Genomic DNA, 17,217 nt, shown 5'->3' with positions numbered 1-17,217 from the left:
TGCAGTTATTTCCTTACTTATATATAAATATAACTAATGTTTACATGCACAGTACCTTGCTTGGAGAGGATTACTCTTCCATCTTGGTTTGCATTTGTCAAGGCAGCTAAAAACCCCTCGATGTGCATCAGAGGAGATGCCATTTTGGGCTGGTCATCCTCAGCCTCTTCAGAGGCATCTTGTGGAATGGCTGTGGAGCAAAAATATGGAAATTTAGGTTCCCAGAGTATTTTGTTTTCCCTTTTACAACTCTTTTGCAAAGTCCAATTTGCAGCCAAGCTCACCTTCCTTCCCTTGCCTCTTATTCAATGTTTCCAGGAAATTCTGCAAGCCAGACTTCTGGTCTGCCTTTCTTATTTTCAGTGCTCCAGCCGCTCCGTATCGCTCGACAAACCCAAATAACTGACCAAAAGCAGAGAAACCAAAAGCAATTATATAATCTACTTCCAAGACTACTCCAATCTTCAGCTATAGACCATTTCAGCTTCAGTTCCCCACATTTTTTCAAATGACCACTAGATGGTAGTGGAACACACTGCAAATTACTTAACTCTAATTTCCCTTTCTATCAGCCGCCTTGATCTAATCTGTGTTTCAGGGCCAACATTAATTGCTGCTTTCTCACAGTAAAGGAAGCATTTGATCTTAATAATTATTGATTTTTCTCTTTCTTCAAAAAAAATTAATTTCCACTAGCTAGAGTTCTTTGAACAAGGGTCCTGGGCTCCTAACACTACCCAATATAGTGGACTGACGGTATTTTCATTGTTTCCAAAATACAGTCGCCACCAAAGTACTACTGTCTATCCAAATGTTGAAACAGAAGCCATTCTATTCTGCCCCAATATTAAGTGATGTGTCTGGAGGTTTGCACAATCTCTGTGTGATTTTAAAGATCACATTTTTTTTCAAGTAGATAAAACAGAAAAGATTTCTGGTTGGGGAAAGTGATTAAAACAAGCTTGAAAGTGAGTTCCTTTGAATTTTTTGGGCTGTACAGCCATGTTCCAGAAGCATTCTCTCCTGACATTTCACCTTCCTTACAACCTCTGAGGATGCCAGCCACAGATCTGGGCAAAATATCAGGAGAGAATGCTTCTGGAATATGGCCATACAGCCCAGAAAACTCACATCAACCCAGTGATTCCAGCTATGAAAGCCTTGACAAAGCTTGAAAGTCTTAAGAAAATGTCAGGCAGCATATAAACAGGCAGGACTGTTTGGAGAGGGGAGGGGGGACACAAGGCATTTCATAGATCTTTCCCCAAGACTATTCCAGCAGATGCATCGAAAGTTAGAGAAAAGGCAGCAAAAATAGTTACCTTCCGGCTGATTAGACTTTTCTCACAGTAGTGCTGAACCTAACAGGAGAAAAAAACACAAATACAGGTTATTTGTCATGTCATATCTTTGACTGTCCCAACTGTCTGCTAATTACATTAACAGTCACTGGACTGCCCTTCATTCTAATGTGTCTCCCCTATGAGACAGTAAAGGGCAATGTTGGTGTAGAATACAATCACAGAACAATATAGTTGAAAGAAACCCCAAGGGCCATCCAGCCCAACCCCTTGCTGTACAGGAACACAAAATTAAAGCACTCCTTAAAGATGGCCATCCAGCCTGTTCAAAAGTATACAAGAGCCATTTTCCACCTGCACCTTGGAATTAATGAAGGTTAAAACCACTTATGCTAAAATAACCAGGACCTTTCACACTGCAGTCATAACACTATGATTCTATCTTCTGGCCTACAGCAGTCTAAGCACTAGTCATGTTGATATTCAAGAGTGCTAGGAGGGCATCAGTGTGCTAGGAGGGCAACTCTACCACAGGTTCATTAGCAAAACTCCAAAATTTGGTGAAAGCCAAGTAATTGCTTACTTTGAAGAGATTGATATTGTCAATCTGACACTGGAAGAGGAAGTCATTGATGGATTTCAGCTCCACCCCTGAAGAAAAGATAATAATCACATATAGCATAGAGAGAGAGGTTTTTTATTCCCAGCTAGATATCTCGCCACCTGGTCAAAACTACCAGTTTCTACAACGGAGGCAATCCGATGCCTAACCTACCTGCCTCTAAGATATTCTGTGTCTTGGGATTTTGATTTACATTTCCTAAAGAAAACAAAAATAATACATCAGTTAAGAAATTAGATATCAAATAGCCAAATCAAAGTATCTTTTGCAAAATAAGCTCAATCAAAACAATATTCAACCAATCAATTGCAAGTAGTACAATGGGCATGATCAGGTTATAAAAGGGCTGGGCATGGGATAGCGCAAGCAGCGTATCATAGGGCCGGGTAATGGATGAAGTGCAGAGAACAAAATATTATTAAGGAACCTAGAGACTGGGCATTTATAACTAGGGACTAGGCCTTCTCAAATGCAAGCAGAAACATCCAGATTTTCAAATCCCTGCGAAAAGAGGACAATTTAGGGGCTTGCCTACTTTCCCTTGGGAAAGAGTTCCAAAGTTGGGGGGCCACCACCAAGAAGGCCCTCTGCCTCATCCCTACCAACCATGCTTGTGACGGTGGTCAGAGCGAGAGGAGGGCCTCTCCGGTGGATCTTAGAGCCTGCGATGGTTCATAAGGGGAGATGTGGTCCTAAAGATAAGAAGGACTCGAACTGCTTCTTAGCAAAGTTACTTGTTTTGGAGCCCCTTCACTTCACCTTCTGTAAAATGGGGGCTAGAGCAGTGTAGCCTCTTCTGTTGGGTTTTAGGGGCAAGTTATTTATGTTGAAAGGGCTTAAACACTGAGCTGCTGAACTTGCTGACCAAAAGACTGGTGGTTTGAATCCAGGGAGAAGGGTGAGCTCCCTTGGTTAGCCCCAACTTCTGCCAACCTAGCAGTTCAAAAACATGCAAATGTGAGTAGATCAATAGGTACCGCTTCTGCGGGAAGGTAACGGCTACAGCATTATCTTCAGACAACGCCACCTCTCCAACTTAGAAATGGAGAAGAGCACCACCCCACAGAGTCGGACACGACTAGACTTAAGATTAGGGGAAACCTTTACCTACTATTTATGCTGGCTACAACAGTATGACTTCTAAAAATTGATGCTTTTTGACTGACAGTATCTACTACTGAACCCATTTTGTCAACAGGAAACCTCATAATCATCATAGCTCTCACAAATTCTGTGATGTTCCCATGTTAGTCTCAGAAAGATCCACATGTGTCCACCCCCTCCCCCCCCCCCCACCACCAAAATATTACTTCTTTGCTAGTGGGCATCCCCCATTGAAGGCTGTTTTTCTTATTTCTCAGAAGGTCCATAACCAAAGCAGCCAAGCTGCAGTTTTTCCTTTGCCCATAGCAACATTTTCTCTTCAAGGCTGTTCTTTAGAAGGAATCGAGTCTTTTCCTACACTATTGATTCAAGGCTGTATCTCCACGAAATACAGATGTAATTTGCTTCCTAATTTGAAAAGTTGTACACACATTGTACAGCTTTATTGCATTTGTACACACATTAAATTCAACAAGCAATTTGGAGTTTAATTACATTACGCTGAGAACAAGTTCAGTAAATACTGAAAGTTAATATAATTTACACGGCACCTCTCCAAGGTAAAAGTGTACGCTCAAGGAAAGGAATGGGGAAAAAGGAAAGCAGTGATTTCTTTCTCGCTTAGAAATCCGCAGACCTGGTTTATTAAATTGACTTTAAATTTGTTTCCTCTTCCAAACCAACCCACTGACAGTGCCTACAAAGCTCAGCCGGTTATTCCAAAATTCATTGCTCTCCCTCGATCACATAGGACAATGCAAAAACTCCTAGAAAGAGGAATATATGTACAGTTCATATAACATGGGGAAATAAATTAAGCTCGGAGCAAAGCCACCTTATCTCACAGTATTATTTGGCTTCATAACTAAATTATATGAAATTTCAGTGCGGAAAGTAGAAAATGCAAGGATGGTAGGAACAGTGGGTTATTGTGAGTTTTCCAGGCTGTATGGCCATGTTCCAGAAGTATTCTCTCCTGACGTTTCGCTCAGATCTATGACAGGTATCCTTGTAACTTCACAACTTCTGAGAATGCCTGCCATAGATGTGAGCGAAACATCAGGAGACAATACTTCTGGAACATGGCCATACAGCCCAGAAAACTTACAGCAACCCAGTGATTCTGGCCATGAAAGCCTTCGACAAGACATGGTAGGAACATATTAACAGTCAGGTCGAACTAAGTTTACTTCTTACCTCCCAGAACAATAACAAATCTCTCCAGCAAAAACAGAATCTGTTTAATATACATCAGGTTCTTTGCTTTCAAGCGTTTCCTATGACAAAGATCAGAGGTTATATCATTTCAAGAAGAAGAAAAAACATCACTAACATGGGCTCAATTTTGCAACTCAGAAAGTTTTTTGTTTTGTCGTGTCAGGAGCGACCTGAGAAACTGCAAGTCGCTCCTGTTGTGAGAGAATTGGCTGTCTGCAAGGACGTTGCCCAAGGGACGCTTGGATGAATTGATGTTTTTATCATCCTTGTGGGAGGCTTCTCTCATGTCCCCGCATGAGGAGCTGGAGCTTATAGAGGGAGCTCATCCGCCTCTCCCTGGATTCGAACCTGTGACCTGTCGGTCTTCAGTTCTGCCGGCACAGGGGTTTAACCCACTGCGCCACCGGGGGCTCCAACTCTGAAAGTGCTTAAAGAGAATTACAGCACTAATATTGCCTAACAATGCACAGTCAAATATCGTTAGTGTTTTATTATAGTTCCTATAAGAAAGTCAGCAGTACCAGTATTAAATTTATTGCTGTAAAACACATATCATTGTACTTCAAATTATCAATTACGACCCAGTTAGGAACAATGCAATTATTTCAATCATGGAGTCACTGGTTAGAAATAACAGCAAACTATAATTTGCATTTTTAAGGATAAGCAGTTTTTTGGCCTTGTTCCTACACACGCAACAAGAAAAGAAGCCCATAGCAGTAACAAACTGAAGTATAGATACAAATTATGGTTATTAGCAATATCTCAAACTGTGAATATCCTCACCTATATCGTTCCATGTACTGCAACAGCTGGGAATGAGCACAGCATAGCTACAATGGAAACAATATATAAGAACATCAGAAGAGCCCTCATGGATAAAACCAGAAGTCTATCTAGGCCGGTGGTTTCCTACCAGTGGTCCACAAAAATGAAAATATTGTCTGTGGTCTCACCATTACTTCACTGTTGCCTCAAAACCATGCGGCAACGATAGCAACTGATCTCATGAAACCCTCTTATAGTGTCAAGGCAATGGGGATGTTGGGAAGGGACAAACCAACTACCCATGAAAGATTACTACTACCATATCAGTTCTAGATTATTAAATATGGCTTTCTGTGGGTGAGTAGATGGCAACTACTGGATGGTATATGTCTGTATCAGAACCTAGAGCTGATGTGGTCTGTCCAATGCAATTTCCTGAACCAGCACGCCAAATAACCAAACTGGATCTAAAGTTGAACCTTTGGGTACTAAAAAAAAGGTTGGGAACCACTGGTTTAGGCATGCATTCTATTCTCCAATGAGACGTCTTAATAGCAAGTCTTCTAGTAGGACATGACCACAACAGCAGCCTCACATTTGTGTTTCCAAGCAACTGGTATTGAGAAGCTCATTGGCTCTCATACTAGAGAATATATATGGTAATCATGACTAAAACCATTGAGGACCCTGCCATCACTGAACCCGCAGGCAGTAAAGGTGCCTTGCAAACACTTCTTGGAAATCTGAAATCCTAATTGCATGCTGCATATACTACACCCTATACGCTATACTACACCCTATACAAGTTGGCCCGAATAGGGTAAAGACACAGGAGAAAGCCTTCTCAGTGGTTCCTCTCAGGCTGTTGAACTCTCTTCCATGGGAGGTCCAATTTGTCTCCTCACTACTCTTTTTCTGACAGCAGATAAAGACCTTTTATTTGGGCAGGATTTTGTTTGTTTATTTTTAATCAAATGGTAGAATAGCATTGAGAGTGGCATGGTGTATTTTAATCATGTATGCTTTTAAAATATGCTTTAAATGTTTATTAAATAATTTTAACTATTTGCTTCTAACAATGTAATTTTATTGTTTTTTACCTTTTGTGTTTAACATAGAATCATAGAGTTGGAAGAGACCTCATGGGCCATCCAGTCCAACCCCCTGCCAAGAAGCAGGAATACTGCATTCAAAGCACCCCTGACAGATGGTCATCCAGCCTCTGTTTAAAAGCTTCCAAAGAAGTAGCCTCCACCACACTCCGGGGCAGAGAGTTCCACTCCATGTTAACCAACATCTACTTTATATATTAAATTAATTTTTATTGAAGAAATAAGATAATTTTGGAAATCACTTTATTAGATCTGCCTTGATAAAAATTTGGGTAAAAATTAAAAAATAGACTATACACAAAAACACCCCAATGGATTTCCCCATTAGCAGCTCTGCGTAAAAGAGAACTTGGGCAAGATAAATGCCTTACATATAGACAATTATTAAAGAAAGAAAATGGAGGAGTTGTTCTTAAAACAGGGAAGAAATCAAAGAATTAGACAAAAAATATACCCTGGCTCCAGTACAGACAAATAAGAGAATGTTATAACATAGACAAAAAAAATGGGATTTATAGATATAAAAACCTTCTGGGACAAAATAATGAGTGCAGAGAAGAAATTAATACTGAAGCTATATGGGAAATTACTGGAATGGGCAACAGAAGAACAAATAATTTAGGATTGTATGGTAAAAGGAGATGTTGACAAGCTGGAATGTGTCCAGAGGAGGGCAACTAAAATGTTCAAGGGTCTGGAGAAAAGGCCCTATGAGGAGTGGCTTAAAGAGCTGAGCATGTTAAGCCTGCAGGAGAGAACGCTGAGAGGAGACATGATGAGGGTCATGTATTAATATGTGAGGGGAAGTCATATAGGGAGGAGGGAGCAAGCTTGTTTTCTGCTGCCCTGGAGACTAGGATGCGGAGCAATGGCTTCAAACTACGGAAAAGGAGGAAGAACTTTAGGAAGAACTTCTTGACTGTAAGAGCTATTCAGCAGTGGAACTCTCTGCCCGGAGTGTGGTGAGTCTCCTTTTTGGAGGCTTTTAAACAGAGCCTGGATGGCCATCTGTCGGACATACTTTGAATGTGATTTTCCTGCTTCTTGGCAGGGGGGTGGACTGGATGGCCCACGAGGTCTCTTCCAACTCTATGATTCTATGAAAATGGGCCACAAATATTGGAAACATAATAAGGACAGAAGAGTGGGAAAAGATATAGAATAAAAAATTAAAATATACATACTAATATGATTTTTAGACATTGTAAAAAATGAGCCAACTTCCACTTTATATTTTGTTATCTACCTTGGGTCTCTTGCTGAGAGGATGGGTTACACATTGAATAAATAAATACTAAGAAAGCAGAGTGTCCCAGCACTATTTACCTGAGACCCATTAACTTGGGCACTGTAGATGCCGGTGATGGTATCAATCAGATTGTGGGCTTCATCAATGATCACAACCTGATCCTTTAGCTTGATGCCAGATGCACTTCTAGTAGCGTCACGCAGAAGCATTTGATATGGCAATATCACCAGCTGCAAGAAAGACACATACTTTTACAAGAGATGTTTGTCAGTCTTTCACTAGACCAAGACCAAAGGAAATAAGGGATGATAACTAAATTTAAATATCTGAGGGAATGTCACATAGAAGATGGAGCAAGACGGTTTTCTGCTACTGAAAACTGGATAATGAATCAAAGAATTCAATTTACAAGATAAGAAGTTCCACCTAAGCATTAGTAATTAGGAGGCATGCAAAAAGTAGCATGATTTTCATATGTCATGTTAAAAGTAAGAATTCAAGCTTGCATGGCAAGAATGTAAGTCTGGGGCTGTTTTGAGGTAAAGCCCTTCAGGATTATAATACCCACCTGAGCAGCTGGGATGGCGTATCGGCTTCCATAGTAAGGGCAGGCCTTCAGTTCCTTCCCCAGAGTCACCAGCTGCTCTATATCTTTGACTTGGACCAAAACTTCATCCCGAAGAAACTGCATGTGCTCATAGGAGTAAAATGGACACACTGTCCGGCTTGCTCTCGTTTTCTTCTTTTCAGTTTCTTCTCCTGTACTCTTCTTTTCTGAGGACAACATGAAAGAAGAACTGTGAGCCAAAGGGAACACAGTGTTATTAACAATGTACTGTGAGATCTGTGCATGCTAGCTCTCCTAGACTTCAGCTTTCTTCAATCCAGCAACTCCTGTCATTTTGGACTATAACTCCACCTCCAGCCTGTATGTCCAACAGTCACAAACAATTGACACTGTATGGTGCAATTCTAGGACAAAGTAACATAATAGCAAACAAATTTATCTCCAACCTAAGCTCATACAATTGTAGGGAAAGAAAGAAGTAACAGGAAGTAAATAAAAAAAGAACATTGATCTATTTCTGCATTTCTATCTGGTCTTTCTAAAAAAAATATTCAGGGCAGGAAATAATACAAAATTCAACACTCTAAATAAAAAAATAGAAAGCAAGAAACAACAGGAAATATCTTAGTAAGAAGGACCCCAAAAGCAAGTAGTATTATGACAAAGCAACCTTATTTCTTCTTTTTTTGCAAGGAATTTGATGTCCTGTGTAATCTCAAAATATGGGACACTCATCTGCGTTACTTTCAATAGCAGGAGAGCCTGAAGGTGATGCCAATCATCTTAAAAGACTGCCAAATTCATATGGAAGGAACTAGTCTTAAAATTCTGTTTCTAGGTTAGACTTTTTTTTTGAAACTCAAGAGCATAAATAAATCAGGAAAATGAAGCCATAAAACATAGCACCCAAACACGAATCCAGAAACATGAAAGGCACTGCAGACTACTTCGATCTGAGAAATCAGCACCTGATGAACCAACCTGGACACAGCATATTATTTGAGAACACAGAAATACTGGACCCCTCTAACAACCAACATGTCAGACTACACAAGGAAGCCACTGAAATCCACAAGCATGTGGACAATTTCAACAGAAAGTAAGGTGGAAACCATGAAGATGAAAAAATCTGGCTACCAGTATTTAAAAAACACTGAAATCAGGACAGTAAATAAAGAGCAACACTCAAAAAACAGAGGAATTCCTGACAAGAATCAATCAGGGCCAGCTAAGACCGCCCAACAAAGAATTCCCCCAGGCAGCAATCCATCAAGCTTTAAAGTTACAAGGCCATGAAATGTTAAATACTAATCAAGGTGGTCAACTGTAACATTCACACTTGCCTCAAGAAAACAGGAGTCCTTATTCCACCCTGGACATTCCACAGATATATAATACTCACTTGCCTAGTTTCCAACAGACCTCACAACCTCCAAGGATGCCTGCCATAGATGTGGGTGAAACATCAGGAGAGAATGCTTCTGGAAGGTTGCCCTACAGGCCGGAAAATTCACAGCAAACTAAGCCATGAAGTTTGCTGATCTTGACACTTGGTCTAGCTTAGTTTACAGGGCACTTCTGGGAGTGAAATGGAATGGAGTATCCTAGATGACGACATGGAGTAGTTCACACTTCCAACAGTTTACTGACGTTTCTACTTATTTGAAAGATAACAAAATCCACCACTTTTTGCTTATATCACTCAAATCACTAACCCCAGCAACCCAAGAGGAAACAATGCCTTACCGTGTTTATTCTTTTGCATCTCCATACAACGATCATTGATGAGCTGGACAGCTCCCATGCGCCGCACCTCTTCATTCACACACAGGTTCTGGAATAAAGTGGATAAAGAAAAGCAAAGGATAGAAAAACAAGTATCAGATTGAGTGAATTGTTTTAATAATTGGTAAAACATCCTGGAAAAATTGCTGAAAGGAACCAATCCTTTCCTGAGACTTAAAACTTTCCTGAGACTTAAAACACACATATGGTGTGTTTTCAAGCATTCCTCCAAAGTAATAAGTTAGAGGAAGTGTGCTCTAAAGAAGCCTAAAGCTTATTTATCAAAGCGAATTCAAGAACAATATTCAGCATTACAGATGTCACAAGCAAGACACACATCCTTTACGGCTCAGTGGGAGCACAGCAGTCCTGCATGCTAAAGGTACAGTGCAGACAATCATTCACCATCCCCCAGTCCTGTGAAATTTCAGCCCCAAACCTTGTGGGTTTTACCTGTCGAGACCCCAAGGACACCAGCCGTATCTCCTTGCCAAATGGGCTCTTCTGAACTTCATGCACAAACTGGGCCAGCTGAGAATGTGTTCGACTGCAATAGTAAATCTGAGGGATGGAAAGGGAGGTTGGGATCAGAAGCCCACTCGTATGGTTCATTCTGGATGGCATTTTGTAAGATTTGCACTCCCTTTCACCTTGTTTCTGCAATAAAACTGAAAACTATTTGCAGGACATGACACTTCCTAGAAACCTACAAAGGGGGGGGGGGGGGGGCAGAGCATGTTGTTCTCTCTAGTTTCCCGTCATCTTCTGCAAGGATGGCCAGACAGTAGTAGCAACCAAGCACATCCGAAGAGCACCAAACAGGGAATGGTTGACTCCTGGGAATTCACTAAAGAACAGTGAATGTAGTCTTTGAAAAATTAAAGAAGCATTTCCTCCTTGGGCTGGAATTCAGCAAATTAGGCTGACTCTGGAGTGAGGGAATGGCTTCAATTTGAAACAGATTGTAATTGCTTTTGTTTTTTAAAAAGGCGCTACTGATCATCTTTTATAATAAAATGGGGCAGGTACAAATAAGATGAATTATTTAATGGCTGAGAGAAGAAGCAACAAATTTCCTATTTCAAAGCACGTCTATAACATTTGCTGGAGCAAGCAGCAAGCACTATTTTCCTTACCTTTGTCACATGCTCCTCTTCTATATCATCATCTTCTTCAGCTTCACTTAACCTAAGGAGTGGAAATAGAAAGGTGGTCCTATTTTCAATAGCCCCAGAATATTTGTCATGCACAAAATTAAACATCAAAAGGGCATTATATATAATAATGCAAACACACCAACGATGTCCACATGATAAGCAGCAGTGTTCATAAACCTGGCTCCATCCTAGTGTCTTTCTCTAACGTAAAGGCAAGGGTTTCCCATGACATTAAGTCTAGTCATGCCTGACTCTGAGGGGTGGTACTGATCTCCATTTTCAAGAAAACCTCCAATGATGAAGACTGAAGTTCCCCCCAGCAGCTTAAATCCTTGCTTGAACATTACTGAGCCATTCTTACCTGTTTCCCACTTTCTTTTCATCATCGCTCTCATACTCTGCAAGGATCAGTTCTTCCTCACCCTGATCCAATGGCTCCAAAGCACCTGACTCACTGGGGTTGGACAAGATGTCCTGACTGAGCTGGAGCAACTGCTTCATTTCTTCCTCCTCCTCATTTCTCTGGAAAAAAATACAACAGAATTGCCACTCATAGAATCATAGAGTTGGAAGAGACCTTGTGTGCCATCCAGTCCAACCCACTGCCAAGAAGCAGGAAAAGACAGGGTTTGCCATTCCCTCATTTCCCATATACATTCCCAGGTCAGCCAGCAAACCCACAGGGGACTGGAGGAAAGAGTTACTTCTCTCCATGTTGTTTCTCTCTAGTTTTGTGTGTATGTACTTACTTCTCCAAGCTTTGGAGTTTTCTCATACCTACAAATATCCACTTCTTGTGAGCTGATGGTAATATAACGACTGACACTCTCAGAATGAGTTCTGTCTTATTACTAACACACATATGGTTCCATGCAGATGCAAGTACAATGGAATGGTTTATCTTCCTCTTCTCATATTCCAAGCTAGAGAACTCACCTTTCTTTTAGAGGCATATTTCAGGTGCACATTGTGACGAATTTGCTCCAGACGTTCTTCTCGTTTTTTCTTCCTAATTTGTTCTTCCTAAAAATAATAGTAAAATGCAACCACATGAAGGTTCTCAAAGAGAAGACCAAAATCAGTCTATGGTTTCCATAACCTCTATAATTCACACACTTGTTACTTCAAATTTCATTAACTGCTTATGTTTTTAAACCTATTTATTATTTATTTACCACTTTTCTTACACCAGGGGGGCTCAAAACAGTTTACAACTAATAATGGCAAAATACAATGCCTCACATACATATAAAACAAAACCATACATCTAAACAAAACATATAACTATGCATTAAAATCAGTAAGACAATTAAACATAAGATAAAACAATACTTAGACATTTAGTGTTGTAAAGATGCAGCAACTATGCAGACTAAAAACAAGTGTTAGGACCTCATCACCATAAAGCTTAAAGAGTAGATAAAGAGTGTGCATCCCACTTTAAATTACTATATATACTCAAGAATAAGCCTAGTTTTTCAGCTCTTTTTTAAGGATGAAAAAGTCCCCCTCGGCTTATACTCAAGTCAAGGTTATTTATTATTTTACCCTGTTAGAAATACATAATAAATGCATTATTGTTGTTATTACATTGATTATTTTACTTTATTATTGTTATTATTATTACATTTATTATTTCACTCTAGTTATTATTGTTATTATTTCCATTATTTTACTGAGGATGCCTGCCATAGATGTGTGAGAAATGTCAAGACACAATGCTTCTGGAACATGGCCACACAACCCGGAAAACTCACAAGAACCCAATGATAATTTTTCGTATCCTTATTGCCATCGAAATTCTAACAAACCTTCTGGGAGAAATGGGGTGGGTAAGGAGACTATTTTACACCTCTGCTGTTAAGAGAGAGCACATGCCAAAAGTGGATAGCCCTGTATGGATGTGATTCAAAGAAAGTAATTGAAGTTACAAGGGTAACACTTAGAAGAGAACTTCATTCCATTTACATCTTACAGTTCACCATTTTGGTTGGTTTTGCCCTGCTCCACAAGTAATATATGTTTTACCTTCAGTCTCTGTGTTGTTTCCCGCTCTTCCTTCTTTTGCACAAATTGAGTTATCCAGTCTGGCTCTCCAGTTGACAGCTGGCTGGTTGCAGACTCTGTGCTGCCTTTCTCAAGCTGTTTGTTCGTATCCTTCCCATTAATTTCACCTGCCAAGAGCTGGGCCTCTTCCTGTTTCTTTTTCTCTTCAAAGTCTCGGAGCCAAGTAAGGGCTCCACAAATAAGACTCAAAGATTTCCCCTGAAATAAGGATGAAACACATGCTGCTAAATCACAATACATAGTCATAACAGGATAAAGGCAAAATCACACCATCGCCAAAATTCGTAATACACCATATGCTGACCAACTGATACTCCAGAGAAAGTAACAGTCACCACATCCAATACATACTAGACAAGAAAACAACACCACTCTTTCATTCTTTCTTCCACTACTGCCAATCGAATCTAAAATCGTTCTCCTTATAGTACAAGGTATTTCTACCCTTTCTAAAATACAGATCTACTTTCTGTCTTTGCGATGTGTTAGCTGCATCTATTGATACATTATGTAGCATGTATAGTAAAATTTGAAATCCTTAAATGGCTCTCCACAATTTCATCTACATTAAGCCTTCGAGATGCTAGAGGTGACCAGGATTGGATTTAGGTATGGAAAGATTGTGCATTTCATTTACTTCTCCTATTCAAGACAAATTCCTTGGTTTAGAAATCTGATATTCTAATCTAACATTTTAATTTGCATTTCATCAGTGGATTTTAAGTTGTGTTTTAACTCTGTGTATTGTGTTGTATATGTATTAATAATGTTTTCTCTCTTGTTTTTATAATGTTGTACCTTGCCTCAAACCACAGGGCGCGGCAGGAAAAATTATTACTACTACTAGAAGTAGTTCCCAAGATACAAACATGATAGATTCTGTAAGTTTGTTCTTAAGCTGAATTTTTATGTAAATCAGAACTCGTAAATTTTCTAAGTCTAACCTCAGCCAAAAATGTTGTGTGTGTGTAAGCTTCAGATAGCATAGGGAAGGGAAGGGTTAATTTATTTGAGTTGTTTGTCAGGTGCTTGTAACTCAGGGACTGCCTGTATATGGGGAAGGGGGTCCTTTTGTTTTGCAGCAGACTCCAGCACTAACAGCCTGTTAGGAACTGTGGAAGTTGAAGTCCAAAGCACCTGGAGGCCAAAGTATGCTCATGCCTGCTATAGACCAAAAGCTATCTAGACCTCAGTTGCCCAGTTCTGAATAAACTAACAAAGTAGATCCTGCAAGTGGGAAACCCGTCTGCCTCTAGCTTATTTATTTATTTATGACATTTATATGCCACCCTTCTCACCCCAAAGGGGACTCAGAGCAGCTTAGAAGATATATATAAATATATTATATTATTAGCATAGTACAATATCAGTATTATATATTACTATATTGCACTATACCATTATATTGTAATATTATTAGTAATATAATAATATATTATTATTAGTAGTATTAAATTGTATTACATTATATTATAAATTTTATATGCATATACAATATATTATATTATTAGCATAGTACAATATCAGTATTATATATTACACTATACCATTATATTGTAATATTATTAGTAAAACAATTATAATATATTATTAGTGGTAGTATTATATTGTATTACATTATATTATAAATACTATATGCATATACAATATATTATATTATATTATTAGTATAATACAATATCAGTATTATATATTACTATATTGCACTATACCATTATATTGTAATATTATTAGTAATACAATTATAATATATTTTATTAGCAGTATTATATTGTATTACATTATATTATAAATATTATATGCATATACAATATATTATAAGTATAGTACAATATCAGTATTATATATTACTATTTTGCAGTATACCATTATATTGTAATAGCAGAGCACCTGATGAACCAGCCTGGACACAGCATATTATTTGAGAACACAGAAATGATGGACCACACCAACAACCACCATGTCAGACTACACAGAGAAGCCATTGAAATCCATAAGCATGTGGACAATTTCAACAGAAAGGAAGAGACCATGAAAATGAACAAAATCTGGCTACCAGTATTAAAAAACTCTAAAATTACAACAGCAAAACAGCAGAGAGGAAACAACCAGGCACATCTTAACACCTCTCAACAAAACATTTTTCCAGGCTCAGCCAGGCCTTCAAATGCTAATGAAGGTGGTCAGTTGAAACATTCACACCTAGCTCCAGCAGAGAAGAGCTCCGTGCCCCACTCCAGCCATTCCACAGATATATAAACCTATTTTCCTAATTCCAACAGACCTCACTACCTCTGAGGATGCTTGCCATAGATGCAGGCGAAAGGTCAGGAAAAAATGCCTCTAGAACATGGCCCTATAGCCCGAAAAACCCCACAAGAACATATTGTAATATTATTAGTAATATAATTATAATATATTATTAGTAGCAGTATTATATAGTATTACATTATAATATTATATGTATATACAATATATTATATTATTGTTACCACATGTATATCCCTCCCTTCAACATATACATATGTTACATAGCTTACCAGATGAGAGACTCCCCCCTGGGCACTCAGAAAACTGGGCGACTTGGAAGGCGCTGAACAGACTGCGCTCTGGCACCACGAGATGCAGAGCCAATCTTAAGAAATGGGGCTACAAAGTGGAGTCCATGCCATGCGAGTGCGGAGAAGAGCAAACCACTGACCACCTGCTGCAATGCAACCTGAGCCCTGCCACATGCACAATGGAGGGCCTCCTTGCAGCAACACCAGAGGCACTCCAAGTGGCCAGACATTAAGTGTCAAAGGACATTTAACCAAATACCAAATTTGCAAAATCTGTTTTTTTTCCTTTTTCTTTTTAATCTGTGTGTTTGTTTTGCTCTGTTAGAATTGTAATACAATGGTTGCTGATGACACGATAAATAAATAAATAGCTTACACAACTACTTTGATGTTTTGAGATCAGAAAAGCAAGTTAACAAGTCTTTTCTTAATAAATAAGAGGCTTACTGTGCCAGTCGGGCTCTCAAAGATGCCAATCTTTCCCCTTTCCAAAACCTGATATAGTTTTGTCATGAATTCTTCTTGAATAGGGTATGGTGCATATGGGAAAGGGAAGTTCATCCTGGGCTTTTCTTGGCTTTCCCCAGCCATCACCTGAAATAAAAAAATAAATCCAAAAGGCACAAAATAATTATTAGAAATATATATTATTATAATACACTATAAAAGTGGATCCAGCTGAAGGTGGAATTTAAAATGGATGTAAATATACAATATACACCAAGCATGGGCCAATTTGGGCCCTCCAGGTGTTTTGGACTCCAACTCCCATCATTCCTAACAGCCTCAGGCCCTTTCCTTTTCCCCCTCAGCCGCTTAAGCTGAGGGGGAAAAGGAAGGGGCCTGAGGCTGTTAGGAATGATGGGAGTTGGAGTCCAAAACACCTGGAGGGCCCAAATTGGCCCATGTCTGGTTTAGAATGTAGCCAAACCCACTAGATATCCACTAATGATAAGTAGGCCTTGTTATGAGGTCTCATGCTGGAAATCCTTCGCTATTCTAAGGAACTGTGAGAAAACCAAATGTACCCAAACGTGTTGATCCTTCTCTCACAGGATCTCCACAAGGCGCGTTTCAAAAGCACGTATCGCGCCTAATCTTGTCCTTCGCCGGCCACCGTCACTCTCATGCTCACATGGATCCATCCAAAGGCGACGCTTCGAACCCGCCGCCAAAGCGAAAGCTCGCTTCGAGAGGCCCCTCCCTCCCCGCTGACGTCAGAGGCTTCCCTCTCCCTCTCACCGCTGCGCAGTGTCTTTGGAGCTTTCATGTAATTGTGGACTCCATCTCCCAGAAGCCCTCACTATTCACCCAAGCTGGTAAGGCTTCTGGGAGTTGAAGTCCACACAAAGGAATAAGTGGTTTTAGCGCGTTCCTCAGTCCATGCGCTTCTAAATGTTATTGGCTAGAATGCCTCCTGCCGCAGCCAATAGGAAGAAAGGGGTGGAGTCAGGAAAATCAACTCTGCTCTTCCCTCCTCCCCTCGCGTATTAGAAGGATACAAATGTAATTTTTTCTGCTGTTTTCTTTTTCCTTTGGCTCTTTCCTCTCTTTTTTCCGTCTTCGTCTATATGTGTGTGGGTGCTAGAAACAATATCATACGAAAGCTGACTGGCACAACCTGGGGATCACAACCAGATACAGTGAAGACATCTGCCCTTGTGCTGTGCTACTCTGCTGCTGAGTATGCATTCCCAGTGTGGAA

General features: G+C 39.7%; 1 protein-coding gene across 2 annotated transcripts in view; it reads right to left on the bottom strand.

The window, feature by feature from the left end:
- DDX11 (DEAD/H-box helicase 11) overlaps nt 1–16,741 on the bottom strand; it is a 32,321-nt gene extending 15,580 nt beyond the window's left edge. For both annotated transcript variants that reach the window (XM_060776761.2, XM_067469261.1), the window contains exons 1-17: nt 16,541–16,741; nt 15,960–16,106; nt 12,913–13,149; nt 11,821–11,907; nt 11,246–11,406; nt 10,864–10,915; nt 10,181–10,288; nt 9,689–9,776; nt 7,943–8,148; nt 7,452–7,604; nt 5,032–5,078; nt 4,225–4,304; nt 2,077–2,121; nt 1,885–1,952; nt 1,323–1,361; nt 285–402; nt 56–190 (exon numbers count right to left, since the gene is read on the bottom strand). In XM_060776761.2, the coding sequence (XP_060632744.2) occupies nt 56–190; nt 285–402; nt 1,323–1,361; nt 1,885–1,952; nt 2,077–2,121; nt 4,225–4,304; nt 5,032–5,078; nt 7,452–7,604; nt 7,943–8,148; nt 9,689–9,776; nt 10,181–10,288; nt 10,864–10,915; nt 11,246–11,406; nt 11,821–11,907; nt 12,913–13,149; nt 15,960–16,103 (1,768 nt within the window). In that variant the 5' untranslated portion in view covers nt 16,104–16,106; nt 16,541–16,741. The remainder of the gene's footprint in view (nt 1–55; nt 191–284; nt 403–1,322; nt 1,362–1,884; nt 1,953–2,076; nt 2,122–4,224; nt 4,305–5,031; nt 5,079–7,451; nt 7,605–7,942; nt 8,149–9,688; nt 9,777–10,180; nt 10,289–10,863; nt 10,916–11,245; nt 11,407–11,820; nt 11,908–12,912; nt 13,150–15,959; nt 16,107–16,540) is intronic.
- Nucleotides 16,742–17,217: the final 476 nt, after the last annotated feature.

This window comes from Anolis sagrei, chromosome 5 (assembly GCF_037176765.1).
Source record: "Anolis sagrei isolate rAnoSag1 chromosome 5, rAnoSag1.mat, whole genome shotgun sequence".
Taxonomy (NCBI): domain Eukaryota; kingdom Metazoa; phylum Chordata; class Lepidosauria; order Squamata; family Dactyloidae; genus Anolis; species Anolis sagrei.
The sequence above is the reverse complement of the archived record's forward strand: the minus strand, read 5'-3'. Positions and strand labels throughout refer to the sequence as shown.